This window comes from Podarcis raffonei, chromosome 5 (genome assembly GCF_027172205.1).
Source record: "Podarcis raffonei isolate rPodRaf1 chromosome 5, rPodRaf1.pri, whole genome shotgun sequence".
Taxonomy (NCBI): Eukaryota; Metazoa; Chordata; class Lepidosauria; order Squamata; family Lacertidae; genus Podarcis; species Podarcis raffonei.
In genome coordinates this window covers 16,515,001-16,528,376 of record NC_070606.1, presented here as the reverse complement: position 1 = coordinate 16,528,376, position 13,376 = coordinate 16,515,001, and the positions used below count along the sequence as shown (strand labels likewise).

Genomic DNA, 13,376 nt, shown 5'->3' with positions numbered 1-13,376 from the left:
TCTTTTGAACAGGGGTGGGGAACCTCCAGTTCACTGGCCAAATTAGGTCTCGCATATAGATCCCAATTTGCCCCACAAGGCCATTCCCCCCCAAAACCCATGTTCACCTGCACCACACCTGACAGCATCAGTGATGTCAGTTGTGGGGAAGTTAGAGACACAACTGCAAACTGACTGGCTTAAAGTGCAGTCCTGATTGTTCCTTGGCAAGCAAGGCTTGGTGTCAATCAACAGCAATCAACTGTGGCAACCTGATCCCTTCTGGCGCCATGATTCTATGGTCAAGCATTACCCAGAGGCTTCCCAATCTGTAAACTCGGCTATACAGACTGTGCTAGCAAATTTAGCCATGAGTTCTTAAAAGGTAGTAGCTAAGTAAGGTCACCCTCTGGGGAAGGATTCCTAAAAACCAAACCTGGTTGCAGCACCCTGGTTCCTACCTGTAATCCAAGAGACGTGGGAGGAATAGGTTCGAGACAGCCAGTTGGGAGAGACAAAGTTGTGCAACCCCAGTGCATAGAGACCAATCTCGAAGGCGCAGAGGTGGAGGTTGCGATGAGGACCCTGGTGGCCGCCACTAGAGGATGGGTGGGTGAAAATGGAAGTACTGCTGTTTCCACCCGCCTTGATGAGAACTGTCTTGGCCAGCTCAAAGTAGAAATGTGCAGCTGCTTCCGAGGGTTGATTTGGGACATGAGGAGCATGGCTCTCTGGACGCCTGCCCTTATACCTGAAAGGAGCAAAGTGAAATATGTATGAAGTGAACTTAAGACTAAACTTGCACACCCACCATAGAAAGGAAGCTCAGATAAGGCATCATATTGTGGGTTTTCCAAAAGATAAAATGTTCAGGCTTTGCAGACTCTCCAGAGAAGAAACTCTGCAAGAACTGGGCCGCTACTGAGAATACTTCACTATTTGCTCTTGTCATATGACCCCAGTGATCAAAGAAGCACTCGTTTAATTTATAATTTCAAAATGAGCGCGGCCAAAAAAGTAACAGTGAGTTCACTTGCTGAATTTCTAGGTCTAATTCTGCCTGGCTCTCCCATTGAGACTCCCAACTTATTATTACATTACCCTTCATCCAAAGATCACAGGGCAGTTCAGAATATAAAAATACAAAATGAGAGCACAAAATATATAATAAAACAAAAACGAAATGAAAACAGTAACCCCCATCCCTCAAACACATTGAAAAGGCCATAGAATGTTAATCAGCCAAACGCCTGGTTGAAGAGGAACGTTTTCACCAGGGACCTAAAGATAGGTAACAAAGGCCCCAGGTGAGCCTCCCTGGAGATCCCATCTCCCTTCAGCCACCCCAAGAAAATATTTGAGGGGACCAACCCTCCCAAAGTTGGTGGGCATTGCTGCCCCCCCAAACTTTTTTATTCACCTTGGTCCCCCTGCACACAAAGATTATGATTGCAGGGTCTGGGTGAAAAGCCTCCTTGTGATATATTTCTAATGAAGATAGCCTTTTATTTCATTTTTAATTAAATATACTGCCCTTCATCCAACAATCTCATCCTTGGGAGGTCCAAATACTGAAAAGATGCCCAGCTTTGGAAAACAGACAGCTGCTCTTACCTGCCGACCTCCACCGTCTTTGCACGTGCTCCTCCACTAGCTCTTCTGCTTCCACTGGAGGATGATGAGCCCAGGGAGTCGCTGGAAGAGCTACTGATGCTATCGCTGTCCTGCCCTCTGCCCCAGGAAGTGGCTGCCCATCCTCCCCGCAGAGGCCGCCTGCTGAGGGTTGGAGAACTGTCCGAGGTGGTTTCTGGAGCACTGCTGTCAATGCTGGCCATTCCTGCAACGCCACAGTCAAAGGGCACAGCAGCAGGTGAGCAGGTCGGCAGTACACAAAACCACAGTTTTACAACAGGGAACGTTCTTCTCCCCCCCCACCCCACCCCCAAAAACAAGCTGAAACATTTCAAGTAAGTCAGAACCTAGAGATGTAAGCCGACCAGAAAAGCTAGAGAGCTGATATACCAAAATCTCAGACTAATTCAAACTTATATGAGCCATGAACCTACTAGGTGAGGGATACTATCTTACTTTGCAGGTGTGTTGGGGATTACTGAAAATGTGGTGGAAGTGAGTATCTTTTCAGTGAGCCAGAACAAATCTTTAAAGCTTAAACAGCCTGGGGCATGTTAAGAAATGTTTTCTCCCTTTTGTCAGCTGAGATAATCTTCAGAGACCCTTCGCCATCCCACCTTCAGAAATTAGGCAGGTGCCTACGTTGAGAGAGGTCTTTTTTTTTTTAGTTGTACTTGGGCTCTGCAACTCTCCCTAGGCACATTCACCCAAAGAACTCATTCACCTTTAGGCAACAGGTGAAGCCTGACTTATTCTTATAGGCCTTGAACAGTATTTAGGTTCTTTTTACTGGTTTTAGCTTGTTCTTGGTTTGCTGTCCACTTGCTGTCATATCTTTTGTAATTTCTACTGCTTTTTGTATTTGATGTCCACCGTTTTTATATGGGTTTGCTTTCAAGCTGCCGTGGGGACACGCTACTTAAATCCACTTAGTATTTAAATCTCCTAATATTTAAAAATCTGTAAGAAGAATACACAAAAGCAACACTAAAACTATGAAGCAGTACAATTAAAAAAACAGTAAAGCAGCATGTTGGGTCAGGAAAAGCATGGATAAAAAGAAATGTCTTCACAAGGTGTCTGAAACAACTAATGGATGATGCTTCATGTATGGCTGAGGGAAGGGAATTCCACAGTGAAGGGGCAATAGTAGAAAATGCCCATTTTCAGGCCACAAGTAAAATTTCCTCAGATTATCTAAGTGAATTTATAGCAGCATGCTGAATTGGTCCTGCTTCACTCTGCCCTTCCTTGAATTTGGAGCAACAGATCATTGCCTTGGCTTATTGCAATATACCAGGGATGTCCAATCTACTGGTCGATCCCTCGCCCTCCATTGTTGGAGAACGGAAGACGGAGTTTACAAACCGAGGCTATTTTTCCCTCTGCAATCCTTCTTTGACCCCAAAATAATGTAAAAACATTTCGCACCCCCTCCCAAGGCTAAGCAAATTATGCCTCCCGAACCCCCTAAAATGGGGCTTTTCCCCTCCCCCAAAAAAGCTTTGACCTGAACCCCAATAAAATGGGGGTAGATCACTGCCAGTTTTTAATTCTGTGAGTAGATCGCAGTCTCTTGGAAGCTGGCCATCCCTGCAATATATGAAGCGACACTCATGGTTTATTTCTCCCAAACAAACCATGATCAGCAAGAGAAGAACAAACTTTGGCTTGCCATCATGGTTTGTTTAGAGAGAAACAAACCAAAAGTGCTGGTTTACAGTCAAAGTAAGCCAGTGTTTATGCGTTGGCTGAATGATGCAAACATCTGTCAAATCCAGCATTACATTTCCAGCAGCGGTCAGCCAGATGCCTCTGGTCACAAGGAGGAAATAAAAAGCAACAGGCATCTGCTGCTTTATTTTCACCAAAAAGTGAGGTATTCAGGTGGGGGAGTAGGGCTTAACAAAGCCTATGTAGTTAAATGGAATCTTCTCTTTCAAAAGCGAGTCTATGCCTGAATACCATTTGTACTGTGTGCAGTTCTGGGTGCCACATTTTAAGAAGAGTCTAGGCAAACTGCAACTGGTGCAGGGGAAGGCAGCAAGAATGGTGAGCAGCATGGAAAACAGGTTCTATGAGGAAAGGGTGAAAAACTGGGTGCGCTTAGCCTGGAGAAGAGACGCCTGAGTGGGGACCATGATAGCACTCTCCAAATACACAGGAGAGGGCTATGACTAGATCTACTGGACTTAAGCGAGAGGAAGGTAGATGATGAAAAACTTCTTGATAGTTCAAGCAGTTCAAGAACAGAACCAGTTGCTGGGGAGGGGGTGGGAGAGAGCTATAATTCCCTGAGAGTCTTTAAGCAAAGGCGAGGGTGCTCTAGCTCAGGATTTACTGCATCGAGGAGAGAGTTGGCCTAAAGGGCCACTTTCAACTCTTATGTTCAGGTATATCCTGCCTCTGAATCTGCAGTTTCCATTTAAACATCATGTCTAATATTCTTAGGGAAAGTCTCTCACAAAGGCTTTGTTTAACCCCCTCTTAAAAGCTATCTAAACCAGAGGCCATCTTTTAGCTCTATTCTGCATTATATAATGTATACTTGATTTTGGCAGTCCTAAACTTACTTAAAATCATCTTCAAGGAATATGCCCAAGTTCTAGTGTTGAAAGAAGTCTACCTTCCACTTCCAGCCACTCATCATTTTATAAAACACTGTCACATCCCAACTACTTCCCCATCCCACCTAAAAGACCGCCAACTTGTATCCTTTCTACATAGTAAAGAGTAGTAATGTGGTTGCCTCTAACTTTCAGTTACCTATTTTTGTTTTGATGGGGTGACCAGAACTGTACACAGTATTCTGTATGTAGCCATGCCACATATTTATACTGGCATTATGCTTGCTGTCCTTCGCTGTTGGGAGGGGAGAAAAAAAAAGAGAGAGAAGCTAAATGTTTTCTGTTTCTACAGCGTAAGTCAAGTTAAAAAGAAATGTTGTCCTCTCGGTAGGAAAAATATGATTGACAGATCTGGAAGATGTGGTTAGTGCATGCCAATAGCATCTTGAAAAAAAATTAACTTCTTAGGTTAAATATTTTAAAAAATTGTTTTAAAAGAATTTAACAATGGGAGAATTCACTATTTCCCACCCAATTAAAAAGAAAGAAAGAAAATAGCTTAATTAATTATGAGTCCTGTCCACCACTGTATACACACACCACTAATTACTTTGCAAATGTAAAGTCTTAATCCAAGCCTGCACAACTTGCAACCCAGTAAGCCAAATGCGGCCTTACATAGTGACCCACTGGGGGCTCATTAAAACTCACTTGGGAGTACAATAAGCACTTGACATACTGTGATACAAGTATGGAAGCCGGGTCACAAATTATACAGGCACATATTCTTCTATATGAATTCAGAGTGGAGGAACTGAACCAGAGAGCTAAAAGAATAATGATAAACCTGAAACAGAATCGAAGCATTTATTTGTTTGATTGCCTCCTTTAAACAATCTGAACTGCTTTAGGTAAGCCTAGTAACCATTAAAAGCTGGTTAGAAACCCCAGCCCATGAAGCCATGGGGTAACTAATGAGAGGGCTAGGCCAACTTCACTTTGGCAGCAGTGAATTCCTCACAGAGTGTGCTGATCCACCAGGGAAGATTTGTAAGAAATACCCTGGTCTTGAATGGGGTAACTGTGCCCCTGAAGGACCAAGTGCGCAGCCTGGGAGTCATTTTGGACTCACAGCTGTCCATGGAGGCGCAGGTTAACTCTGTGTCCAGGGCAGCTGTCTACCAACTCCACCTGGTACGCAGGCTAAGACCCTACATGCCCACGAACTGTCTCGCTAGAGTGGTGCATGCTCTAGTTATCTCACGCTTGGACTACTGCAACGCGCTCTACGTGGGGCTACCTTTGAAGGTGACCCGGAAACTGCAATTAATCCAGAATGTGGCAGCTAGACTGGTGACTGGGAGTGGCCGCCGGGACCACATAACACCGGTTCTGAGAGATCTGCATTGGCTCCCAGTACGTTTCTGAGCACAATTCAAAGTGTTGGTGCTGACCTTTAAAGCCCAAGCGGCCTCGGTCCTGTATACCTGAAGGAGCGTCTCCACCCCCATCGTTCAGCCCGGACACTGAGATCCAGCGCCGAGGGCCTTCTTGCGGTTCCCTCATTGCGAGAAGTGAGGCTACAGGGAACCAGACAGAGGGCCTTCTCGGTAGTGGCGCCCGCCCTGTGGAATGCCCTCCCATCAGATGTCAAAGAGATAAATAATTACTTGACATTCAGAAGACATCTTAAGGCAGCCCTGTTCAGGGAAGTTTTTAATATGTAACGCTGTACTGTTTTTAACACTGATTGGGAGCCGCCCAGAGTGGCTGGGGAAACTCAGCCAGATGGGCGGGGTAGAAATAATAAATTATTATTATTATTATTATTATACTGGAGGTGACAGTAGATTAAGATATTAACAGACAAGCAGACAGACAAGTCATATTAATTCAATTCAAAATGAATGTGCAGCAAAGAGCAAACAATTTAACATGCATGAAATGTAAAACATGCAGAATGAGACAGCAGAAAGTTATGTGCCCCCTGCTCAAAGTTACCTGTGTGCTTCTTTTTTTGTCTGACTGGGGAACCCCAGCACCTCCCATTGTAGCCACCTCTATTTCCAAGGGCTAGTCGGCTAGGAACTTTCCCTTCTTGCTTTAAGACACTGGGTTCCATTGGTGGGTCACAAGGAGATCTCTGAGGGTTATCTGGGAAAACACAAGAAGTGGCAAGTTAAAACAGCAGCAACAGGAAGAGGAGGATTTCATAGGCAGGTGTAACTTTGGCAGACAGGAGACAGTAGTGGATAATCACAGGCTTCAGTACTGTTGCCCTCTCTTTCCCACATGGAAAAGAAAAACAGAAATTGTGAGTGCACACTGCAATTAGAATCGGATTCCGTGAAGGCAAGGAAGATGTCATTCATTTTTTATTCTGCATCACTCTTGCATAATAGCAGAAGAACTTGACAACCTATGAGACTAGAACAAATATACAGGCAAATGAAAAAAAAATCTGACAGCAACCCATTGCTTTCGTTTCTCCTTCCATTGGTAATTAGAAGACAGCTGTGATCCTGTGGAACAGTAAGTCATACCTTGGGAGCTCTTTTCCAAAAAGGGTTCCGAAGTGTTGCTCTGGACAGCAGTGGTTACCCCTGCTTGTTGCGTAACGGGTGTTCCTGGGAGGTGCTGAATGGGCGCAGCTGATTGGGTAGCATGTTTGGAAGGAGATTTCTGATTGGCTACTGTGGGCTTGCTGGACGAGTAGAATGAACTTAGAGTCTGAGGCTTGTGTGTTTGGCTCTCCCTGTCCAACAGCTTATCCAAGATCTTTAAACAGAGAGTGGAACAACATGAAAGTTAGCATCTAAACAAAGGAAATGTCAGGAGAGTGGGAATGGGGAATTAGATATGAACAGGGGAGTTCTCCGAAGACTGCAGAGGGGGGAATTAAGTTTATTACAATCAAGAGAAGCAGAAAGAAGCAATAAGAAAGGTCCTTTTGGAAGGAAGAAGACGGAAGCGGTTTGCCATACTGCTGAATAGCCCAACCTCTTTTGTTTATGAATTTTACAAACACATTCATACCCACTACCAGGAATAAACATCTAAAAATCAGGAATAAACATCTAAAATCCTTTTAGGAAATCAGTTTGATCCACTATCTTCAGGTGCCATTGAGAAACAACTACGATTGACATAGGACTCAACATAGATATGGCCTCATGGGAGAAATTGTGGAAAATAACAATATACTTCTCGGCATGCTATATATACTCTTAAAAGAGTATAGTAGAGGGGGAAATACCCAAGAAAGTACTTAGTCTTTTCCTCTACGCAGTAACAGTGGCCAAAATAATTTATGCCCAAAGGTGGAAGGACAAAAATAGTCCCCCAAAAATAGACTGGCAGAATAAGCTAATAGAATACGTGGAGACAGCAATGCTGACTGCCAAGGTAAGAAATCAAGGTGAGTCGAATATAAAAGAACAGTGGGAATACTTTGGCAAGTATTTAAAGAAATATAACAATCAGATAAGCTTCCAAGTGGGGTTAGATATATGAGCAGCAGTTAAAATAAGTAGAAGAAGGGTGGTAATAAAGAAGATGAAGCTTAAAAAGGACGAAATAAGACCCCACGGAAGTCAAAGAGTAAGATAAACAATGGCAATTGTATAACTGATGTATTAAGATATGTAAAATGCATAAATAAAATTTATGCAGAGAGACAGATGAAATGTATGATGAAAAAAATGCACTATGCTCAGATACCATTAAACAGCCTAAGGACTGAGTATCTCCAAATGGGACGTACTTTTTTTAGCTTAGATTGGTCATCCTTGTAAGTGATCATCAGGGCTAGAGCGAGATCTCCCTTCTCCCTTCGGGTGCCTTCACACAACAGAGGGTGCTCTGCTTCACTCACTGTCGTCTTCATGCCTGGAAGGCAGAGTACAGAATTCAAACATTTATCCTGCTTGTTTTATATAATCTCTCCATTTATTTAAGTTAAGTAATAAACCATCAATTATGCTTCCCCATAGCAACATCTGTTCCCTGTGAGGCATCAGGCTTCTCCTTATTACCATTACATATTAAGCTAAGAAGAAAAATTAAGTTCTAGGTGACTTGGCAGGATGACCAAAGCTACATCTCTTCATCAGTGAGAGATGAGGCCTGGCATAAGAAAGAGAAGCTAAGCACTCACCAAGAGCAGCGACAGCTGCCTCAAAACCTAGCTCCTCATCTCCAGGCATTTCATTATTCCAATTACGGCTTGGAGGTCTGGATCCTGTAGGAGAAACCACTGGGGAAAAGAAAGATGGCAAATCAATAGCCAGCTCTATCATGCAAGGATTGCCTAGACTGGTAAAAATTTCACAGACTTATGAAGATAATAGTCTAAAGCATTGCTTTCTAATGTAAACTAACCTCTATCAAGACCTAGATCTTGGGATTTTGCTCAATTCTATTCTATAAAATAAATCTGTTTATTAAATTAACACAACCAAGTATTCTTAAAAGGCCACAAAAACATCAGACACCTAATCTGCTGGCATCCATTTGTCTTGGGAGACAATGAAGGAGTTCACCTACAACTAATCACAGGTTTGATATTTGTGAAGACTAGAAAGGAAAAGGTGGGGGGGGGAGTTACAAAGTAGAATGAATTAATTTGGCAAGGCTGCTAGTATAGTAAAGCTGGAAACAGGACTGCAGTCACCACAAGGAAGTGTTTATGTCCTTAAGATTCCATCCTGAAAACTACGGAATTTGTTCTTGGATCCGGTGGTTTACCTGGGCAAAACCTGCAGCAGAAGTTCAGTACTGACCGAAACTGGCCATGTTTTGAGAATATGGACCTAGTCCCTGAACTTGCTATGTAACTGCAGGGTTCAAGGAAGCTTCCGGACATTGGATGGGGCAGGACAGCTATGTAGTCCATGAGATTAATCAAGAGCTCAGCTCAGGTAAGCCCTACAGCCCAACTGAAGGTTCCATTTATATGTGTCTGTTGTAAAAGGTCCAGCCCATACAACTGAGTTAAGTGCTTCCAGAGCTCTCATGCATGAGAGTTTGGGCAGTACTGGAGATCCACATTCATTATGTGCAGGATGATCTCACACATACAAGGGCTAAGTGGCTTCTATAAAGGCATGGGACTATGGAGTTTGTTCTGTAGAAGTCTGTCCTCAAGATTTAGGAAGAGAAGCAAGTCATCATACACCCTTTCCCAAAGATTTGGCATGTACAGATTCCTCTTCTTTAGACAAATCTGAAGGGCTTTACCTGGCGTGCATAAGACATCAAATATGAAGCTGGCCAGCATAAGAGGCAAGACAGGGCGGTAATCACACAGGGTTCCTTCCCTCAGCTCTTCAGCTCTTCCCCGAATAGTGTTCATCTCATTAGAGCCAAGTGGAATTTTCTTCAACAAGGCCACAATTTCAGACTCCTGATATGCCAGCTTTACCTGTGTGTGACACAAAAGCCAGGAATAAAACAAATCCACAGGGCCTCTCTACAGAGACATTGGATAAAAAAAGGAACAGAAAAGTGCTTTAAATGATGCACAAAAAACATCACTGAGCCTCCATTTTCTCAGATCAAGCAACAGTGGCTAACAGTTAAAGGCTGCCTCTTACCCACGGGCTACCAGGAAACTCCCTGACCTTGGTTTTCTGTAACGTCACATCAAAGTCCATCTAAGCACACACTTACCTCCAAAGCCTTGGTAGAGGCTGGTGGCCTCTGCAGCTCCAGAGCAAACATGCCAATCTGGAAGGCTAGATTGTGGTATTCCTGCCGTTCACTCAGCACAGTCAGCAGGAAAGCAGCTTTGGATAAGGTGTTTGTTGCCATCCATGTCTGTTTGCTGGTGGATACCTTGTTTTTCTTTCCCTGTGGGATAAACAGTTTAAACATAGGGAAACTGACAGACTAAGTTAGTTTCACTTTAAGTCCCACCTGAGTTTATGTGGAAAGTTAAGCATCATGACTTAAATGCTAACCCAGAAGCTTCATGGAAGAATCTGGTGGTGATATAGCCCAAGAAAGTTCTGCATTCCAATGCAGTGAAGGGTGCTATCCGTTACATTTTCTAGTGCTACCATTTTAATTTTGTTGTAGCTCACATTGTACCATACCTTATACAGCATAAATGGTCATCTAGTACTATCTAGTTGCTTTGCAGAAGCCCTACTAATTCCGCCTCAGCTAGATTGTTTGCTTATACAGTGGTACCTTGGTTTACAAACTTAATCCGTTCCAGAAATTTGTTCTTAAACCAAAGCGTTCTTCAACCAAGGCATGCTTTCCCATAGCAGCAGGGGACTCAATTTACAAATGGAACACACTCAACAGGAAGCGAGACATGTTCTTATTCCAAGGCAAAGTTTACAAACCAAAACACCTACTTCCAGATTTGCAGCATTCTTAAACAAAGTTGTTCATAAACTAAGCTTTTCTTAAACCAAGGTACCACTGTACAGCTCTTTAATAGCCTTTTCCTGAATAAACTGGGGGGGGGGGGTTTAACAGACCTGTAATTTTGTGACTCAATTAATAAAAAGATCTGCACTACACTGTGCTGTTGAACTTTTCAAACCGAATTAAGAAGGCTGATTTTAATGAAAAGTTGCATATTTTTAATTAGGAGGTTAGTAATTTCACGGTTAAGAACCCAACCTAGTGACTTGCTAATTGGTAATTTGTCAGATGGCCCTAGAAATTTATCTGGTCTCCTCGATTTCACAGGACATCTCCATTAAAAAAGCAGCTGAGGCATAAGTATGCATCCAATAGTTCCCACAATCAAAACTGATGCGGCTGATGAATTCATTCAGCTTTTTCTGCAAGAGTTCATCTGCATAGAACAACAATTCCACTGTGTGAAGCATTAAAATTATGACTACTTGGTATATCTTGTGATTCGATACAAATGGGACTGGTTACAGAATTCAGGATCCTGAGAATTCAACACACTCTTTAATTAAAGGTAAAGGTAAAGGGACCCCTGACCATTAGGTCCAGTCGTGACCGACTCTGGGGTTGGGACGCTCATCTCGCTTTACTGGCCGAGGGAGCTGGCGTACAGCTTCCGGGTCATGTGGCCAGGATGACTAAGTCGCTTCTGGCGAACCAGAGCAGCGCATGGAAACGCCGTTTACCTTCCCGCCGGAGCGGTACCTATTTATCGACTTGCACTTTGACGTACTTTAGAACTGCTAGTTGGCAGGAGCAGGGACCGAGCAACGGGAGCTCACCCCGTCGTGGGGATTCGAACCACCAACCTTCTGATCGGCAAGTCCTAGGCTCAGTGGTTTAACCCACAGTGCCACCCGTGTCCCCTACACTCTTTAATTAACATGGTTCTAGTCATTATGCAGATAATGAAATCTCTATCATCAAAGAAAAATTCAGCAAGAGTGTACCTTAGGCAAACTATGTCAGTTTATATGAACTGAGTTACTTTTACAGATTTTTTTTTTTAAAGAGCTGAGCAAAGAGGTCAAAGAAAATTGCCTTGGACTCTGGGCAATATTACATACAGTATTTGTCCACAGCAAAGCATAGCTCTGAAAGAGAAATCATTTCTGTCCTGCTATTATACTACACTTCCCCCTTCCATTCAAACAGTCTCCATAGCAGCTCTGTACCTTGGTTGGGGGCTGTTCCACTTTGAGATCAGGAGGGTTGGCCAACAAGTCCTTGGCAAGCTCAACTGTGAGGCGACAGGCTTCATTGCTGTAACCATGTGCATAGAGAGCCTCCGCACAAGCAAACAGGATCTGTAAATGAAGGGTTGCAAACAGAACAGATCCAGTCCTTGCTTTTTCAGATCATCAATACAGAGTTTAGATTTATGGGTAAAAACTCAACAAACTGCCTTGGGGATGACTTTTCAGAATACAATTTAGGGGCCAAGACTCAGCCTAGGAGATATTTCTTTATTTTTTATTTCCATCACTGAGTTGCATTCTTACTGAGGGGGGTGATAAGGGAGGGAAATCTCCTGCAAATAACCAAGTACCAAAGACCTCAGGTATAGGTACTGTCACGGGCATAGAGGGTTGTTGTAGCATACTGGCCAAGACAATGAGCCAGAAAGTTTCTGTGTAAAATACCACCTCAGCAACTACCTCATTAGGTGGCTGCAACCATGTCACTACTCTAGCCCCACATTTGCAACTATGACAATGTATGCTGCTGATTTAGAAGATCACTGGCCTTCATAGCGCAGCACTGTCCACCGAATCTGCCTTGCAGCAGTTCTACGGTATCTGCAGAAGTATTTCCTAGCCCTGCTACCTATGATCCACCTTTAAGGAAGATGCTAGGGACTGGAACAAGGACCTTCTTTCTGCATACAAAGTGTGTGCTCTACAGCTGGACAGGAGGCAGGGGGGGTCTTCCCTATAACATTAACCTACCTTACAGAGCTGTTTGCAAGAAGCAACATATGCAAAGTTGCTCAAAAAATGCTACATAAATGCTACACGTCGTTAAAATGTGAAACAGGACTGAAACATATCCTGTTCTTTTCCAAGGCATACCGTTACAATCAATTATTTGGAGGGACAGAAGAAACAATCCATAATCAACACACAAATCGTAAATTGTACAACATTTCCTCTTGGCTTTATAGATCTTATCCCTTGGCTGTAAGCAGGAGGTGAGCTTTGGCACTTCCCTGAACTTGTATACATTTGCAGGAGCCTAGACAGACAGGTTTTTGTAGGTGATTTTACACACATGCTCCCCTTACCTCCATGCGGTTTTCCTGCTCCAAGGGCTTTATCCCAGCAAATATGTCTTGTTCTTCTTCTACCCCTCCCTCAGCCTTGTCATCCTCTTCCTTAGCAACCTCCTGGGGATTCAGGTAGTACACCTGGTAGTCGTCTTCCTCCTCTTCTCCTCCTCCTCCAGCAGCACCATTCTCCCCCACTTCCTTGGGCTTCAAACTCACCCCACCAGTACTTTCATCAGGGCAAGGAATGTCATCGTCTCCACTACCCACTTCCCCCACTGGGTCCTTTGGGGTCTTCTTGCTGGATGGACTACTCCTGAGGGTGGGCTCAGTTGCCTCTGAGAAATACACCCCACCATCATCCTCAAAGGTATCCCTGTAACTTCTGCTCAATGGGCTGTCTGTGAAGCTGAACGTGTTGCTAGCCTCGGCACCAAGGGCCAAACTGCTGTCATCTAAAGCCAACTCGGCCAAGTCCGGTTCCAGAGAGCTGTCCTCGC

The 13,376-nt window shown here is 43.7% G+C and overlaps 1 protein-coding gene across 7 annotated transcripts in view; it reads right to left on the bottom strand.

Moving 5' to 3' along the window:
* ZSWIM8 (zinc finger SWIM-type containing 8) overlaps nt 1–13,376 on the bottom strand; it is a 58,689-nt gene that overhangs the window by 13,656 nt on the left and 31,657 nt on the right. For 5 of the 7 annotated variants that reach the window (XR_008330406.1, XR_008330405.1, XM_053388017.1 and 2 more), the window contains exons 10-20: nt 12,895–13,376; nt 11,786–11,917; nt 9,849–10,028; nt 9,417–9,600; nt 8,335–8,433; nt 7,942–8,066; nt 6,722–6,956; nt 6,180–6,332; nt 4,378–4,473; nt 1,594–1,816; nt 441–730 (exon numbers count right to left, since the gene is read on the bottom strand). The exon at nt 12,895–13,376 is cut by the window's right edge and continues 527 nt beyond it. Coding sequence is in view for 5 of the 7 variants with exons in the window: in XM_053388017.1 (XP_053243992.1) it covers nt 441–730; nt 1,594–1,816; nt 4,378–4,473; nt 6,180–6,332; nt 6,722–6,956; nt 7,942–8,066; nt 8,335–8,433; nt 9,417–9,600; nt 9,849–10,028; nt 11,786–11,917; nt 12,895–13,376 (2,199 nt within the window). In the remaining 2 variants the exon portion in view is untranslated. The remainder of the gene's footprint in view (nt 1–440; nt 731–1,593; nt 1,817–4,377; nt 4,474–6,179; nt 6,333–6,721; nt 6,957–7,941; nt 8,067–8,334; nt 8,434–9,416; nt 9,601–9,848; nt 10,029–11,785; nt 11,918–12,894) is intronic. The other 2 variants (XM_053388020.1, XM_053388021.1) reach the window with 1 other exon arrangement.